This window comes from Thunnus albacares, chromosome 7, assembly GCF_914725855.1.
Source record: "Thunnus albacares chromosome 7, fThuAlb1.1, whole genome shotgun sequence".
Taxonomy (NCBI): domain Eukaryota; kingdom Metazoa; phylum Chordata; class Actinopteri; order Scombriformes; family Scombridae; genus Thunnus; species Thunnus albacares.
This window is the reverse complement of record NC_058112.1, coordinates 9,203,162-9,222,133: the sequence shown is the minus strand read 5'-3', so window position 1 is coordinate 9,222,133 and position 18,972 is coordinate 9,203,162. Positions and strand designations below refer to the sequence as shown.

The window sequence follows — 18,972 nt, the reverse complement described above, 5'->3', positions numbered from 1 at the left end:
TTAAATATTTCAACAACTATTAGATGGATTGCCATTTTCTACAGACATTCATGGTCCCCAGTAGAGGACGCCTACAAACTTTGGTGATCACTTGACTTTCTTTGGTGCCACCATGAGGCTGACTTTTTTGGTTTTTAGTAAAATGTCTTCAAATGGTCCAGATATTCATGGTGCCCAGAGGTTGAATGTAATAATTGGTGATCACTTTACTTCGCATCTCATCGTATCAGCAGGTCAAAGTTTTCAATTACCCAGTGAAATATCTCAACATCTACTTGATGGATTGGCACAAAAGTTTGTACAGACATTCGTGATTCCAATGTGATGCATCATAATGACTTGTGTGATCTCCTGACTTTTACTCTAGCGCCACCATGAGGATGTGGGCTTGTAGTTTTGAGTGAAATGTTGTGACAACTATGGGAGGGACTGCCCTGATATTTGGTACAGAGACTATATGAATGAATGAAATGTAATAACTTTGGTCATTTGATTCAGTGATGTAATAATTTTGGTGTTTCCCCTAACATTTCATCTAGCATCACCATCAGGTCAAAATTTTACTTTGTCCAAATACCTACAAATCTAATGCCATTCCCATCACCCTATAAAAGTAAGCAGTAATTGGTGGTAGTAATAAGAAAATTACTGGCAGTAGAGCAAAATTTATAGTTGGTCCGATCCATTCAATCAACTGGAAGTTTACAGTATTGGCATCAGCATCAGCATTTAATGGACCAGTGAGGTACCATTTGGTGCTCAGTATGTGAGAATGATTAACCTAAAACTTCTGTGACTCAGTCAGGACCCAGACTAGTAAACACCTGCAAGCAAAAGCAAAACAGCTGGTTGACTTCTGAAAACACAACATAATTCCACAAAACCTTCATTTGAACATTCAACGTACCTGTTTTCACGGAATACTGAAATTTTGGCAAAGGGCCCGAGAAAGAGATGTGAAGCCTTGAGATAAATATACACATCTGTCAGCTTTACCGAGTAACACTAAACACTCTTTGCCTCATTAACATTACTATGGAAATTGTCTCCTATTTCTTATACAGGTTTTTAATTTGTCCTTCATTGCCAGCTGGCATTGTTTGCCTGTTACAAACCAGTGACTCAGACCATTTTCTTCTAGTCTGAGTGTTATGTGCGGTGCTCTTATGAATGGATAGACACAGAGGGTATAAAAAAGAAAGAAAAAGGTGAGTGTGGTACTGGCTTTCAGAAACCATCAAATTTAATAACTTTTCCATCTTGTCCTCCCTCTCACAGGTATACACAAATAAACAGAGACACATGCATGCAATTAGAGTTAAGTAAACAAACATATGCTTGCCATATTCCTACAGGTAGGACACAGCATTATACACATGCCAGTGCACACACGAACACACAAACGGAGGCGGAGGGAGATCAACTTATTTCATTCCTGGATGTCTGTCACAATGTGTTATTAATACAGATGGCAGTTGGGTGCTGCACTGACAGGCAGCCAGACAGACAGTTGAGCAGCTGTTCATTTGTCCTAATGGAAAGTACTTTGTGACACGTCCCTGTTGCCCCCAAGATTTTCACTGACAGGGAACACACATAACAGCAGCCCATCACAATAAACCTCCCGAGACAAGACTATTTTGCCTCTGAGCAACATTTGCTCTATTGCCACATAACAGCAGGGAGGCACTGCAACAGAGGCATTTGAAGTTTGCCTTCCTGGGCATATTAGTTACTTTCACACCATTACTTTCGCAATGTCTTTTTTTTTTAACTGTCTCAAAATCCATCTCTTTTTTCTTGCTACATTTCTGGTCCTCTAAAGACTAAAATGAGACAGATCCAAAAATGGTGCAACACCTTTAACATACATCTTACAACAGGTTTAAAAGTCTGGATGATGGAGTCTTGCGCTCATTTGCTAGGTTGGGCCCCTGTGTAATAACAAAATACTGATGTAGTAGTCACAGAGGTAAAAGTCAGATTTAGAAAGCAATCTCCCTCAGTTAAACAGGAATCGTGTACGTTTTCAAGCAGCCACTTGTCTTTCCTTTATCTGCTTTCAAAAGCAGCTTAACTCTCAGTAGAACGAGGTGTAGACAGACCGAAAATCTGTAAAAAGGCACCATTTTCATTGTACCAGCATGAAGCTGAAATGAAACCAAGTGCACGTGATCACTCATCTTGCCAGACAATCCTATACACAGTGTCTGTGTACAGGATTGGCAACTCACCTCTCTGTCTAACCCCCCACTCGCTTTTTACTCGCCCCCCATCTTTAATCCTGCAGTAAGTGTGCCTGGAGAGTTAATGAGCTTACCTGTGTCTTTATTAAATTTGAACAGCTTCTGCTCAGGCAGTTTCCAAAGATAGATTTTCGATGAATCTGACATTCAGCAAAGCAGCTTTTCTACCTTTGCAGAACATGACAGCCCTCAATGCAGCTGAGATTTTTTTTTTTTTAAAAAGGAAAAAGACTTCAGTAGATACAGGCACACAGCATATTAAATAACCATGCTTGAAAGCACTGACAGCCATTCAAGTGTTACAGCTGATGCATTACATTAGATAGTGTTGGACAGTCCGTCTCCAGCGGCCACTCTAGATAGTTCTGCCTCAGAAAATGTTGAAACTACTGGAAAACTGACAGTCTGACAATCCACACTCACTTTCTGCTGTGTTCTCCCCAATGAAAGTAAGTTTCCATTGATTATTTCAACACAGGACCCCTATTACTACCTCTCTAGACTGCTAGACTGCTAACCATGACTAGCTCTGAGGAGAAAGTCTTTGAAAATGCAAATCTTTATAACTCCTAACCTTTTCAAATTTAAACCTGTGCAAAGCTGGTGCTCAACATACAGCAAGAGATATGTAATGAACGACAAAATGATTGGACAAGTTCGCATTATCAAAACACCAAATAAGGGAATATCTTTTTGAAGAATGGTGTTCCAGAGACTTGTAGAATCAAGGCTGAGGAACACCATTCTTCAAAAAGATATTCCCTCATTTGGTGTTCTGATGATGGTGGTGGAGAGCGCTGTCTGATACGTCAGACCAAAATTTCCCATAGGCGTTCAGTTGGGTTGAGATCTGGTGACTGTGAAGGCCATAGCGTATGATTCACATCATTTTCATATTCATCAAACCATTCAGTGACCTCTGTGCCCTGTGAATTGGGGCATTTTCATCCTGGAGGAGACCACTCCCACCAGGATAGAAATGTTTCATCATAGGATAAAGGTGATCACTCAGAACAACTTTGTATTGATTAGCATTGACCCTTCCCTCTAAGAGGACAAGTGGACCCAAACCAAGCCAGCAAAATGCCCCCAAAGCATAACAGAGCCACCAGATCCTCTTGCTGTAGGGGTCAAGCATTGTGTAACGAAATATAATTGCACAAACATGGTTTATTTGTAAAATGATTTGACAAGGGGATCAGAAATGCTTTAGCGTGAGACCCTTTTTCAAATCTTAAAATTCTTTATGTAGAGGAAAACTGACAACTGACCAACAAACTTAAAGCTCAAATTGCAAAAGTTTCAAGGACATAGCTTACCAAGCCTTACTCTAACCTGCTCCATTTGTCTATGTCAGACACACACACACACACACACAAACACACACACACACACACACACACACACAAATGTATGTTATCCTTTATGGCAGGCATCTAACCTGACATATAGTGCACAAATCCTTTCCTATTGGTTCTCCTTTGTGAAAGAGATTTCTGGCCAACTGCGCCACCGTATCACCCAGGGTAAGCGCTGTGTGTATCTCAGAGCTAGTGAAGCAATCATGCAAGGCCCGGACTAATCCATGACACCCGTTAGCCATCCCCCAAGACAGACCAGCACTGACAGGGCCCTGCTGCCCCGTGCCTGGTGCTACACCCATCACTGCTAACGTCTTTATCAGCGGGACAGATGGATTGCAGGCAAGCATATTCTCCTGGTCATCATAGAGGAGAGCAGGGAGCTGAAGAGAGAGAGGGAGAGGGAGAAGCAGACAAAAAGACAGACAGGCACAGAGAAAGAGCGCGAAATTGAGTGAGAAAAAAAAATACAGAGACTGGCTGTCAGGGAGTTTGAGTGACAAGAATGATAAGGTCCATCATGGTCTTGTTATGAGGAGCAGGGGGAAATAGGCCCAGTCAGACACGGCGTGGAATTAGCTGAGCCAGAGCAGAGACGAGACGACGAGAGGAAGTGCCGAGGAAGAAAATGAAGGTGGGATCAGGATGTTGGTGTGGAGGAAAGAAAGAGTGAAATAGCAGAGAAGGCAAGAGCTGTGAAGGGCAAAAGGTGGTGGGTGTGGGCGAAGACAAGTGTATGTCAGTGTCTGCTCTAATACCAGCATTAACTGGTGCAAAAGTTTAACTATATCCACAAAAGTTCCCTTGTACAGTGTGAGCAAGTGTAATATCAAATCCCACACAGCACAAAATCCCAGAAACAGTGCACCTAAGACTAAAAGTAAACATATAGGGATAACATAACCCTTGCTGAGATTGGCAGATAAAATTCACCAGATGAAATATCCATCTTCGTTAGCATACATATCTAACCTTTCAGTTGAGAGAATTACCAAGGGATTCCATATCATTTTTTTTTCTTGTTTCCTCATAAAAGCAAGATTAGACCTGTGCTATAAAATTAATCAAGTCAGAGCCCAGTCCCCCACAGAAGGTAGCCAAATGTAATAAATTTCCTACTAAGAAAGGACATCTTAACTTATGATTTAAAATGGAAGATAGATTACGCTGAATCATCCATCCTTAAAAAGTACTTACCAAGGGGGAAAGAAATGGCAGTTTGGCAAACTGTTCAGCTAATTCTTACATCTTTCATGAAAGGTTTTGAGCATACTCTATATGTTCAGTATTGCATCAGTAATTATCAGTGTAGGTCGTAACACAACATTTAGCATCACTCTTCAGCTGCTTTCAAGTCAGACTGAAATTGAATTGAATGAATACACAGTAATATTAGGAAAATTCAAATTTCAATTCAACTTTAAGTTGTGAAATCATTTCAAATGGATAATGAAGGCTACCTTGAGTACCATTCTCTGTGTCCTACTTAGATGTCAACATACAGATAGAGTAGCTCCAAATCTTTACAACTTTCTAATAATTAACAATAAAAAAGGGAAATGAGAAATCAGTGCACAAAGTGGTTTGAAAGTTGATTTTTGACTTTACATTTTCATGTTAGTCCACCACATAACAACAGCAACAACAACTAATAAGAGCTTATCTACAGTAAACCATATTTGAGAGAAAATCATAATGCGCCAAAATAATGTTCACTTGTTTTATAATTCTTTTACATAAAGCAAAAACTTCAACAACTTCAATGCAGAGAGATGAATTAAAAAGGGAAAGGAGCACAGATTCCCTGCTGGCTGATCTGAGGATCTATGCAGGAGTCGAGTGGTGGTTTGAAACGCAGACTTCAGAAACTATGAATAGCTGTCTCTTTGTATAGAGCTGCGGTAGGTAGGTCTGAGAAAAAAAGAGGCACCCTATATAGGGATTATGTTTGCTGAATTCAAATAAAATGTCAACTCATAAAACCCAGCTACAGTGGATTTAATGAATAATAACAGGAAGGAACACAATTTCAGAGCATTTATTTGCTTGCTTGTTCTTTTTCTCTCCCTATTCTTTCTGTCCGACTCTTTCTAGTCATCTTTTCCTCCCTCTCTCTATCTTTCTCTGCTTGAGTCCTGCTCACAAGCTGGAAGACAGGCTTTTAAAGCTTATATCTGGTCTGCAGGAGGTGGCGTCTTCAAAAAAAGACAACTCAAGATTCTTCTGAATGAAGGGATTTTGGAAAGTTCTATGAAAAGACTTGAGTATTTAGTTGAATAATTTATATGGTGAAAGCTCGAGAGCTCCCACTGACACAAACCCAGTGCAGATACACATTCGCAAACACACTCACAATATGATGGCGGTCATCTGAGAGGTCATAGATGATTCATGGGCAGGTTAGAGGTGGTCAGGGAGAGTGGAGAGTAGAGGATTTATACAGGGAGCTTAGTGCCTTCAAACACTTGCTTTTTAAAAGCTCCATTTCTCCACGCTGTTAAACGGATCTCTTCCCAGTGAGAAATGAGAACATTAACTGGGACATGGACATGGTGCACTCTGCACGGCCCTGCCGAGCCCTCTGAGCTGTAACATTTCACATCTGAGCTGCGCTCCTTACAAGCTCCCCTGACAACCCCAATGCATCATGGGAGGGCTGTAGGGGAGGTTTGGTTGGGGCAAAGCATGATGTGTCTCCAAACCTGACAACAGCTGTGGGCATTTCCATTAAGAACCACACAACTCAATGTTACAAGTGCACCTTGAGGCGCAGGGAGGGTCTTTTTCTACAAGACCTCATTCCTTTTTTCTGTTTTCTCACCTCCAGAGGTGAGAAGGAGGGATGAAGAGGGAAAAGAAAACAGCCATGGTAGCAGCTTTTGACAAATTCATCACGAGGTGCCACAAACTGGCAAAAGGTGCAATTTATTGTGTGCTATTTTCTATTTTTTGTGCATGTACATTTTATTTTATAGCACGACTGGCAGATCGCGGTTTAGTCTGTTAGCTTTTCACTAATGCCTTGAGGCATTGCTGACTAAACAAAACATCACTGAACCACAACACGTCTACTCCCACTCCTGCACGCAGATTCCCTTATCTTGCCTGTGCACCCACATCAACCAGTTACCAAGATGTGTTATTATGTGTTATTATTTGCCACATATGTTCTTTGCTCACACATGCATACCCCGTGATCTATGCTGGGCTTCCCCTGAGCTTTAGCAGACAAGGACACGAATATTTCTATATAAGAAAGATAAAGGTTAGACAAGTCCTTGAGTGGGTGCAAATACAAAATACATGAAATGTGTAGGTGTATGTTCTGTGAGGTAAAGTAAGCATGCAACAGGTGACTCATCACCATGAATGGGTAGTTGTGCGACTGCATTGACATTTGGTGAACATTTGAATAGTCCATCTATCCATTTCAGTAATGCTTCCACGTTAGTCTCATACTCTGTACTATGTTAGTTAAAAACACATTAAAGTAGATCTGACTGTGCATTTTAGATGAAGAAAAAGCTCCACACTGCTCATGACAAGCCCCAGAAAATGAATCCAATTAGTTGTGCACAATGAGAGAGCCCTTCCTCAACCAGCAGTCCTTGGTTCAAGCTTGCTATTGGGAAGTATCCGCCCTGTTGACATGTTCTTGACAAAGTGCAGTATTTCTACCAGCTCTAACTGACTGTGAACTCTGACCTCCCTGGAGTGGTAAACAAACAATTTCCACACACTTTCTGTAGAAACTACATGTGAGCGACAAGGGGATAAAAAGAAAATGCTCTGTTCAGAAGAAGTAAAAGAGGAAGAAAAAAAAAAGATGTTTCTCACCAGTGGATGTGTGAACTCAGGGGCATGGTCATTCTTGTCTGTGATGGTAATGGTAGCCGTGGCTGTTCCCGTTAGGCCAACCTCACTTCCTGCCATGTCCTTGGCCACAATCTCTAACTCGTACGTTGTAGTTGGCAGTGTCTAGAAAATAAAAACATAGTGACGCAGAGTTAGAAAAGCGATACATAGATGTGCACAAGAAACACAAATATCCACAGAAGAACTAAATAAAGAAATGGCAGGGATATAAGAAGAGGAGAGGAGGTCTGGAGAGGAAGATACAAGGAGAATAATGGAGAAAATAATACCTTAGATAGAGTGCAACCAAGGAGGAAGAGGGAAGAGAGAGGCACAAAGGCAATGCAAGTACAATCACTTTTAAAGTATGGAAGAAAAAATCAAGGTCACAGTAGCTCATGCATGAGGGTGGATGTCACAGAGTTGCAGTAAAATATCCTTGGCGATTAAGTCTGTGAATATTAGAGAATCTATTTGAGAGGTGAATCATGGAAAAATCATTATTAAATGAATGATTAGCCATGTGAGTGATTAAATTAATCCACTCAGAGCAAAAGCTAACACTTATCACCATGTTTTACATTACTGGACGACCCTTTAAAAAAGCCTGAAAGCTCTCATAATAGTTCACCGGAGGCTTGAACCAACCATCACATTTACTGGATAACAGCTGAAAAAGAATCAGCACTCTGTAAATATGCACACTCACACTCACATAACAGTGTACCAATAAACACTCTTATCTCTAACAATATCTCTAAGGAATGGTCAGGAATCCACATTTTAAAGTCCATCTGAAATCACATTTAATCATCCATCTTTGTAGTCAAACAATGTCAGTATGTTTTTTTAATACATTGGTAACTTTTTGTATTATTAGAATGAACAAAAAAGGTCTTTGGGGAAATATTAGAAATGCTCTTTTTTGTCTCAGCCAGCTGGAGGAGCATGTCGGAAACTTGTCTGATTGACATTAGCTGGCAGGCTACTGGTGTCACGCCACACAGAACAGAGACAGAGTAAACAAACTGCTGTAGCTACAAGCCACAGTTTGTTTCTAACAGGGATTTTGAAGAGCAGGGACCAAACTAACAAATAATCTGTGACATTTACAGGTACGTTTACATGATGTTTAATGTGCTGCAGCCGAGCAGCTAATTATCTATCTAGCCTGCAAACTGAAGTTAGTAGTAGACTTTTGTCCTGGTTTGTTCGGTCGCTTGTACAACATGCTAAGGTGTAGGACAAGAAGTGTGTTCATATTTGTAAGTTAGATAAGAAAACTTTAGCAGGAAAGCTAATGTGGGTTGTTTTTGCTGAGTCTGTTGTTTTTGTGTTGTGTAGCAGGATGCTATCAGGCTCAGTGTGACGGTCTGCCCTGCATATGATCGAATGCCACGTTATTGCTCTGACTTGCTGTATAGAAATAAGGTCTCCCTTTTGGTTTCACAGGACAGAGATCACAAGGCAAATAATTTACAGAGCTGATAATGCTAGACAAATGTCATTTAATTCAGTTGGACTTTAAAATTCATACATCTAAGTACAGATAGTGTGGTGATAAAGAGAGAAAAAAAAGCTATGCAGTACAGAATCAAAGTGTAAGCGTAGATCTATTATGCAAGGTATTACACTGATCCATTTTAAAGATTCCCAAAGGCTCAAAGTTGTTTTTTTACACACATTTTCCACAATAATTTGAGGCATCAAAGATCAAGGTTTCTAGGCCCTGTCTGAAATGACAAATATTTTCCTCCACATAATGTGTAAAATCATAGTGTTCACTTAGGGCCTCTGCTGTGCTTTAAGAATCTTCACACATGTTTTTAGTTATTTTTGTTGTCATTGAGTATTAGAGATGAAATAACAAGCTGAACGTTAATGAAACCCAAATTCAACCAATGTCAAGTCATGCTTACAAAACAAAACGAAGTCTTATGATTCTATGTTCCTATGCAAACTTGGTCTGCTAAGGCATCTGTCTTTTAAGTAAGTAGTTTTGCTGAAGCTGGACTGCAAACCTCCATATTAGATATGTAATCCATTAACTGGCCTGCCAGCATCTTTATAACAATTTATGTAACAATATTTGAGAAATATAGTTTATACAGTGAGAGGATTGCGTTCTTAATGATCATAACAGCAATAATTTGTTGCCATAAGTCATGCCTAATAGAAATGTTGATTCTAGTGAATAAATAAAAGAAGGTTGGGGCTGGTAAATCCAACATTTATTTATCTGCTTCAGTGTTTTCTCCCTACTGGGGGTGTTAACTGTCACATGCTGAATAAACTTCATCCATCTGTCTCACTGAAAATGCTGCTGGAGCTCTCGCCTGCATTGTAGATTCACCTCTGCTCTGAGTGCATGTCTACTCCTCTCACTGACCCCTGGAACAAAACAGGGGGGAGCTGTCACACACACATTAGTACACCAGAGTGCACACACACACAGAATCAGAAGAAAAAACACAACAAAATGATCTAGAATGTTATTATATGCTTAACTTTTCCTTGTTTTGTTTTTGCAATAACATCATAAAGAGAAGACAGACTTTTCATTAGGCCCTTGTTTAACACACTAACTGAAATGCCTATAGGAGGGCATTTATAGGCCAGTTGATAGCCAACTAAGGTACTGCTCCAAATGAGCCTGTTTTACAGTGTAGTTACATTAGACGGCTGTTCCAGCTCCTTGCAAAAGTGTTTTGTCAGCAAGGGAAAAATTAATTTGGACTTCATGTCATTTTTTTTTACAATGTTGCCTAGTTGGATATATGCAGTAAGTTCTGTAGTAAAATGATATTAGTGCTACATTATTTGTGATTTCAGATCACAGATGGCAATGATAAAATTACTTTATAATTGTCAAGAGCGTTCATCTCTTGCATTTGAATATACGTTGCTATTCACTACATACACTCTGATTATTAACTCCACCAGATGTAAGTCTGGTCCACTAAAGTTAGGCACGATACGAGATGAATAAATCTCGTTAGCTTCGCCACCATCTTGACAGTAGGGGCAATTGAGTGAGATTCAACTCTTTCTTTGTTTGTGAGGGGAGAGGGAGGTAGGGAGGGGTTTTATTTTGTGTAGTGTGATACAACAAAATGTTCTAAAAAAAACCCCAATAAATTTAAATTGAGAAATTTGGACTTTTGGACTCTGTTTATTGTTACTTTATAAAGTTTATACAGTTAAGACAAACCCAGGAGGACATTTCCTCCATTTCCAACCGCAAGTTGGGGCATTTTTATAAAACTGCAACAACGATAGACGTGGTGTTTACTGTTGCCATGACAATGAAGGATGTGTAAATTGAAAGAAGTAGAAACCATGTTTCAAGTGATCATTTTAACCCAAACCCAGACAGTAAGCACAGTATTGTCATTATTTTTTTTTTATTTTTTATTTTTTTTTTATTTATAACGGTTGTTGCTGGCATGAAAGACACTTCCAACTGGAATTTCACTAACTGCCGTTATACTACGTGTTGAAAAATGCATCTAATAATGACACAGATGGGTTTCATAGGAGTAAATTGAAAGCCCGGTGCGTCAGTATTAGACGCTGACCGCGTGACAAAGCGGTGGTATTTGAGGACATGGGAATGAGAACGGGTTGGTTCTGTCCTCATCATAGATATTGCTCTAATCAATTTCATCTGAGGCAGGCGGGGGGAGATCAAACGATCAATGGCCAGACACCTTCAGGCTCATTTTAATTATCACATCAACTAGAGTTTAGACAGAATCAAAGATTATTCACTGAAATGACGTATTGAGGTCAGGTGCAACATAATGTGTGGACACTTAGACATCTTGAGCGTTGAAACCGAATTTTCATTTTATTGATCAAGAGTTGACCATGGAAGGTAAAGTTACACGTAACATAAAATCCTATAAATGTCAAATTAACTAAACCAGGACACGACACCATTTGAATGCATTTAACTGCCCGTTTTTATTTACTGGGGACTTTCTATACAGAAGAAATTACCAGCCTAGAGGCTAGTGCTGCCTCCTGTTGTAAACGCCATCCATTCAAGCAGCTGCTCCAAGGGAGATTGTGGAAAGAGGAAGACAATAAACAGGTGTTTCTATCAATAGTTTGTCACACATAGTGGGTGACAGAGGTGTCCCTCACAACCAGCTCCTGCTCGATCAAACACTGTGCAGGCAGATGGTGCTCCACGGACCTGTGAGTTTATTAAACTCATGCACACAATCACACATATACACACACACATGCCAACTCTAAGCACTCACACACATACACACACACCTGCACACAGACATACACTTTAGCCCTCCAGCTGGAGAAGAGCAGGGCTCTGGGATACCTGCAGTCTCAGTGGTGTCTAAACACATTGAGCGTGGCCTCCTCTGGCAACTGACAACGTCTTAATGAGTATTTCCTGAGTCTCAACTCAATTATAAACTCCCTGGCAGTACCTGGCCAAGAAAAGATGTTCACATTCACTCTGGGCTAGAGTTACAGCAACGGGGAATTTTCCCTCCAGGTGTCAGAAAACTTCTACTGGCATAGTGTTGATTGAGATACTCGTCTCAGTCAGCCCCTTCATTTTTCAGCCTCTTTTTAATTTGCCTGGAAACACTTGATTAGACTTTGCAAGCGGCAGTGATGTTATAGACAACTGAAAAGTTAACATTTTGCTTTTTCTCTTGTGGGATTTTGTAGAAAAAAAAACTGATGGACGGCAGCATGTTCATGTCTACATAAAACATTGGTGGTCAAGCTCATACTCCAGCTTTATCTATTCTGTCTCTCTCCATACTGTAGTTTTAACATGTTTATTCATTTGCTCCCAGTAATTTTTCTTAATACCAGAGGAGTAGTCAAATGATATTATCACTTATTAACGTAAAGTGGGATAACTTTGGGACTATATTATATCAAAATAAATAATTTCAAGCCAGATATAATTAAAAATGAATAAAATTTGTAAAGTAATAGCCTAAATTAGCTGTCTTGTGAACTAAATGCTAATGTCAGCATGATATCATCCTCACAATAACAATGCTAACATGAAGATGTTACCATCTTAGTTTAGTGCGTTAGCATGCTAACATTTACCAACTAGCACAACAGAGAGTATAGCTGAGACTGATGGGATTCATTTTGCAGGTATTTAAATAAATAAAAAAATGACATGATGATGGCACTACATGAAAAGTTAAGTGAAACCTGTAACTTGTTGGTGGCACTAACATCAGAGGATCATCAAAGTCATTAGCATTAATCCTCTGGGGATCATAAATGCCCGTACCGATTTTCATGGCGATCCAGTCAGTCTGGATCAAAGTGGCAATACTGAGCTCAGCTACAGCACACAGCCCTGCAGAGTTTACTGTTGAATGTGGTATGTGTTGGAGAAAAAAAGTTTAACAATGTGCACACTGGTGTTGATTGACTGAGTAAAGGCAGCATAACCTTTGTCACCTTTGCATCATCGAAATCGAATGTGATCTTTGGTGAACTCTTGCACTCAGAGTGACAGAAATCCCTGTATCCACTTTAAGAATAGCACTGCCTTTTTTCCCAATGTGCAGTATAATTTTCTTTGTAAAATATAAGTGGGAGAAAAACTAGGAAGCCACAAGTGATTTCATTGAGCGATTGTGTTTGTGAAAGCTGACGTGAAACTGAACAAAGAGCTAATGAAGTCGAGCGTTTCAAATGATATGACAGGCCTTGTTTCAGAGACATCTGATCTGAGAATGACATTTCAGACCGTCACATTCTGCCTTGAAAGGATTTCATCAAAGCCCCTCGAGTAAGGGCTGATCTCTGGCACAAAGCAAGGGAGAGGATGAGAGTAAGAGAGAGAGAGAGGACTGGAGAGGGATAAGTATGGAAAGGAAAAGAACAGAATAAGAGAGAAAGACAGCGGCCTGACATCTGAGACACCACATTAACTCTCTGAATAGGTGTGATATTATAATCAAATTGGCAGTGGGTTCTTTGTTCTCCCCTGGCCCTTCACTAGTGCTCGCTGTCAGCACCAAGCCACTGGCTATTCTTCAGGCCTCTTTTCAAATGCTTAGAGAAATGATGACAGACATAAAAAGGCTTAGAAAAAAGTCCAACTAGAGTTATATGAAAACCCACTAGTGACAGTATTTCTACAAGAGCAACATTATTCCTCTTACCTTTACACCTTCATCTGCTTCATCCCTCTTCCCCTCCACCTTTTTTTTCCTAGTGGAGAGCTCTTTTTCTCTACAATTCATACATTTTCTTTTGTCCTTGGCATTGAAAAGACAGTCTCATTATGCGACTACTAAACTGTATATTCAGAGGTCCTAGAATTGGGTCTGTTCCCTCTTTAATTAAGCTCTATTTTCTGCTTTTCATTCTTGGTGTAGACATTTGTTTGGGTATAAGAAAAATACACACAAATGTATGAGTTTTTGGGGATGCATCTCTTGAGACTGTTGCTTCAGGTGTTTACATCCATCATTGTCAAAGCCCATTCATACTCTTTGCCTTTGTATTCCTGTGATGTATGGGGAACTGTTATACTAATCTTTATGAAGATGTAGGACTGAAAGCATCAGTTGACCTGTTTTCTGTCAGCATTGCTCAGGTAAAAGCAGAAACGGATGAAAAATACAAAAGTATCTTGACTGATATCCCAGAGGATATGAATATTATATCAAACTAGCTATGCACTTTTTTCCCCCAATTTCACCTCTTTGATCTTAAATATACCTGTCCTGTTGCCAAATGCTCAGAACTTTAAGTGGGGGGTATGGCTAGACAGTAGAGTAGACATCTCATTAGGTAATGGCGTGCTGTCTGCTTTGCTGTGCTTAGTGGGATGCAGGCCAAATTATAAGAAACACTCAGCAAGATGCAGATCTCAGATCGACTGGAGTAAAACCAGTTTACAGCTGGGATCACAAGCGTTTTCCCTTTCAAGTATTGTACAGGGGGTTGATTCTGTGGTGCACAGTAGGTGTGTGCGTTTGTGAATGTGTGGTTGATTCCAGCCATAATAACTCAATTAAAGGTACGCTAGTCACGGTGTGTGTTTGATATTTTGTAACTCCTGCTACTGCTGCCATGTCAGTGTTAAAGACAGAGTCTCATGTTCAATTTAGTAATGCATATGTATTAATAAAGTAATTTCTGACAATTATTAGACTCCAAACTTAGTCTCTCTCTCTCTCTCTCTCAAACGTTTTAGTTCCACTTCACCTCACAGGTCGCTGGCAGCCTCCTGCACTCCACCTCTATAGATATATGATTAATCACTTTGACAATAGTTAATTGCGGTAGGACGGCAGCCACGTGAGGCCCCTTATCTGGGCCACTGCAACCTACGCAAGTGATCTATTTCTTTCATCATCTTAAGCATGGTTAGCATTCCACTGGCGGAGAGAGCAAGAGGAATATGCAGGCGGCAGTGGGAAGGTGACACATTGATAACAGAGTTTAATCTATCTATCTATCTATCTATCTATCTATCTATCTATATATATCTATATATATATATATATATATATGGTAACATATATATATTCTCCATCTCCTTTCTTAAGTACAATTCTAAACTGAAATTTTGATAACTGCTGTTCCTATAGTGAGATCACATCAATCAGTATGTGAGTTTGAATGGGAAAAGAGCAAAGGCCTCAAATTTCTTAATGAATTAAAATGAATGAATTTAAAAAACCTGTGTTGAGGAGAGTTTAAAGAAAAGAATCATTGCATGAGACTGCAAGGGCAGTTTTCCATTTTGCCACGGAGTCCTCAAATTGAACTCAAAGAAATATTAAATGAAAAATAAATGATAGGACATTAATTATTCTTAAGTCTTACATGTGCAGAACAGAAGGAGCATGATGTAAAAGGTTGTCAGCTGTGAAATGCCCAAAGGTCCATTTTCCACACCTGACATTAAAAAAACAATCTTCTCTGTATAATGAGTAATATTTTTTTCTATCTTAAAAGGCTGTGTTTCAAAATGGTTGACATAGTGTTTAACAACATCTTTTCACTTGTTGCTATCTCTTTTGAAATTAGGATTTATTGATTTTTTTAAAAATGATTTGCATTTTAAACTTTTCACACCCAGCTTGCAACTACAGCCTTAGGCATGTCCCTCCAGATTGACCATGTAACTGTGTCTCTACTGACTGATGCAGCTTTTAGCTTTGAAAAGTTCAATGAGAGGTAATATTATAAATAAATTATTAATCTCAATATTGAGAGTTCCCTGTTATTATAGATGAGTGAGAATGAATCTGTGGTACATCAGTTTAATAAACATGTAGAGCAGCAAGCGTGCTTTACGTGTGATCTTACAACTAGACCATTTTACTGCACAGGGTTTACCTGAAATCTCATTGGTGGAATTCACAGGCTATTATCTTGACTTCAGCCTCCATCATTTATAACTAACCTCGCCGCATACAAATGAGAGAGCAGTTAATCGACTGTAAGAATGAGATGATCCAGCCTTGATGCTAAACACACTGATACAGCATTATATTGCAGGAACGAATCTCTGCTGCTTGATTCTATTTTCTCACAGTGTCATGGTTCCACAAAGACCATTTTTCAAACTGGGAGCAGAGATATGCCATCTATCCCCCCGGGGACATCACTGCTCCAAAAAAAGACAATACATGACTCAGAGAGGATTGGTCAAGCTTTTAAACCTAAGGCGTTTCTTGGATATTTCTTGTTCACTATCAGTCACACAAAAGCGATAATACCTGACAAATCCTGCAAAAACTTCTTTGTATACATGTTACTTGGTGATGCTCACCAGTTAAAAGCCTTTCATTTGAAGACTAGAAACACAAACTACAAGAAGCAGTCATCATGGAAGTTTTATATTATCTCAATTTCAGTATTAGTGTAAAATTGCAAACAGTATCAGGGTTTGCAGACAGCTCTTCGGAACAGAGTATTGTATAAACACCGTGTAAACCACAAAACACAAAACAAACTGTAGTAGCAGGATTTAACTTCTATTTCTCATTTTAATGATTTAATACACAGCTCTGATTCAGCTCAAAGACTCTCTCTGGGATACTAATGCAGTCTGTTTTACATACAATTGCTGTGAGTTCATCAGAAATCTAAATAACAATAAATTTTGTCACACCAACTGCTGAACTCACTCAGTGAGAAAGACAAAACAAAACATAAAACATAGTTGTGTGACACATGACTCCCAGTTTCAACTCTATCACCTAGGGGGACTGAAAAGCACTACAATAATAGATTTTTCTCCAGCAAAGTAACTGTGTGGAAGATTAAATATGTAAATGGGACAAGATCCAAAATGACTAGAACATAATTTCATGGATTTGACAGAAGTGCCATTTCTAATATTCTTTCAGGAAGCAAGCCCAAGGCTTTAAGAAACAAATTAATCATCTTAAATGCCTTTCAAATTTTGTCGAGCAGTGCTGTAAAACTACCAAAAGCTACAAATCCTCCTGTGCCTTACCTCGTGTAGCTCTTGATATTCAGTTAGATTTATCTGACCGAGGCACTGTACGCTAATCAGTGCTGTGACACAAACAGGCAGGTTTGTTGCCAATTATATCATGTTACTTACAAGAGGAAATGTTTATTGTGTTGGCAATGAAGGCAACGCTATGGCTACGTGGTGAGCCAGCAGTAGTCTTACCTAAAGGGAAACGTCAGTATTTTCCAACCTAGTTCCTATTTTCCAATCTTTATCTGTCTAAGTGACTAATAGGGACAACAATTTGGTCCAGCTTTGAGCGAGAGCAGTTCAGTCAGCAGCCATGACAGGAGTGCTGGGAGGAGTTTGTTCTGTTTGGGTACAGAGAGTGTAGCTTAGTCTTATCTAAAAGATTTCCAAAGTCAAAAAATATTGCGGCTAGGGGGCTCTCTCTGACACACCAGAACTCTGCTGCAGACACTGACAGTCAGTATAAGCCTGTTGCTTTCTAGCCCTCCTTCACAGATAGTAGAGCTGCCTGTCTTGCTGCCCACTTTCCTGTTTCTGGTACTGCTCTTTGGCTTCTCTTGGCAGTAGCTCTTCAGCTGCAGACTGAAATACATTATAGCTGTATTTTGAGTGTCAGCCATAAACTCCACAATAATGTGGTTGTCTATTATCTATTCTATGGAGATACCAGAGCAAGCAGTTACTGATTGTCTTTATGAAAATAAACCTTGAGTTTTACTCACTTTCTCCTCTGGAGAAGTGAAGCCCACTTTTCAAAATGACCTCCTTGAGCAGATGTGTGTGGGAAACTTGAAAACATGAAAAAAATGTGCTCCACTTTCAGCTTGTTGTTTCAAAATAACACCTTTTTGCAGTAATTGGCTGGGATTCCTCACTACACACTCACAGGATATATTGAGATGGTTCTTTCTCATGCACTACACTTTGCTGTGTAATGCAAGGATTAAAGTGTTAAATCGGTGAATTATCCCTTTAATATATGGGGGCAATGATGGTAAATAACGTTCAGAATGCAGATGAGGGGTGGATGCAGTGCAGAAAGTCTTGAAAGTCCCATTCTTGTAATCCATTGTTTATTATGTAGTCTCTCATCTGCCAGTTTATCGTAGGGGTATAAAACCATTGTTCCAAAGCCAACTGAACGGGTAAATTGACACGCCAGATGGTTTGTTACACAGAACCATCTGAGAAGTCGTTCTTGTAAACTGTTTGGAAAAAGGCAGGCACTTTCAAAAAATACTTGGCAGTTGATTGGATGAACCATCTGTCTATCACCATCTTACCTTGCGAGGCAGCTGGATTTGCGAGATCACAGGATCATGCGAGAATCCTCACAGGACACTAATAGGTCCGAACCACTCTTGTTTCAGACACAAGCGCATAACTTGGAGCCTGACAAGATGGATTCTCGCAAGATCTCCTGAATCCAGCTGCCTCCCGAGGTAACTGAATGGAATCATATCAAATCATAACATAGGATAATGTATCAAATGATTGCTGAAAGAATTCTGATCTAATTGTATCCTTGTTTGATTAAATCAAAGCATAGTTTGCTGAATCTTCCCCCGGTGGGTTCACTAATTAATCTAGATTGCGCACGGACAACACACACCCCTTATAAAATAAAAAAAAAAAAAAAAAATTAATGAGCCATTGTGGCAGGATTACCATGTGTGTGTCTTACTACAGCAGAAGATCTATACGCACAGTAAATACTACTTTGGAAGTATGAACTTGACAAGCACAAGTGTCAGGCTACGATGATTCCAGTCCTTCTCTACAGAGAACAAAATGAATAGTTCAAATGATTCAGCTGGAGAGAAACTCTGCAACACAGAGAGCAATTCAACATGCATTCAAGTGAAACATGTCCCAGTTTTCCCCCACGGCTGATGCTCAAAGGATTGTCAAGTGTGCTCTGTAGTTCTATATTTCTCTCTTTCTTTTACTTTCTTCTCTCCACTGATTTCATCTCTCATCCTCAACTTCTTCTAACCTAAGCTTTTGTGACTGCAGTTGCACAGAT

At 39.6% G+C, this 18,972-nt stretch overlaps 1 protein-coding gene across 5 annotated transcripts in view; it reads right to left on the bottom strand.

Annotated features, from left to right (window-relative positions):
• cdh13 (cadherin 13, H-cadherin (heart)) overlaps positions 1-18,972 on the bottom strand; it is a 356,911-nt gene that overhangs the window by 79,650 nt on the left and 258,289 nt on the right. For all 5 annotated transcript variants that reach the window (XM_044356226.1, XM_044356225.1, XM_044356227.1 and 2 more), the window contains one exon: positions 7,445-7,585. In XM_044356226.1, the coding sequence (XP_044212161.1) occupies positions 7,445-7,585 (141 nt within the window). The remainder of the gene's footprint in view (positions 1-7,444; positions 7,586-18,972) is intronic.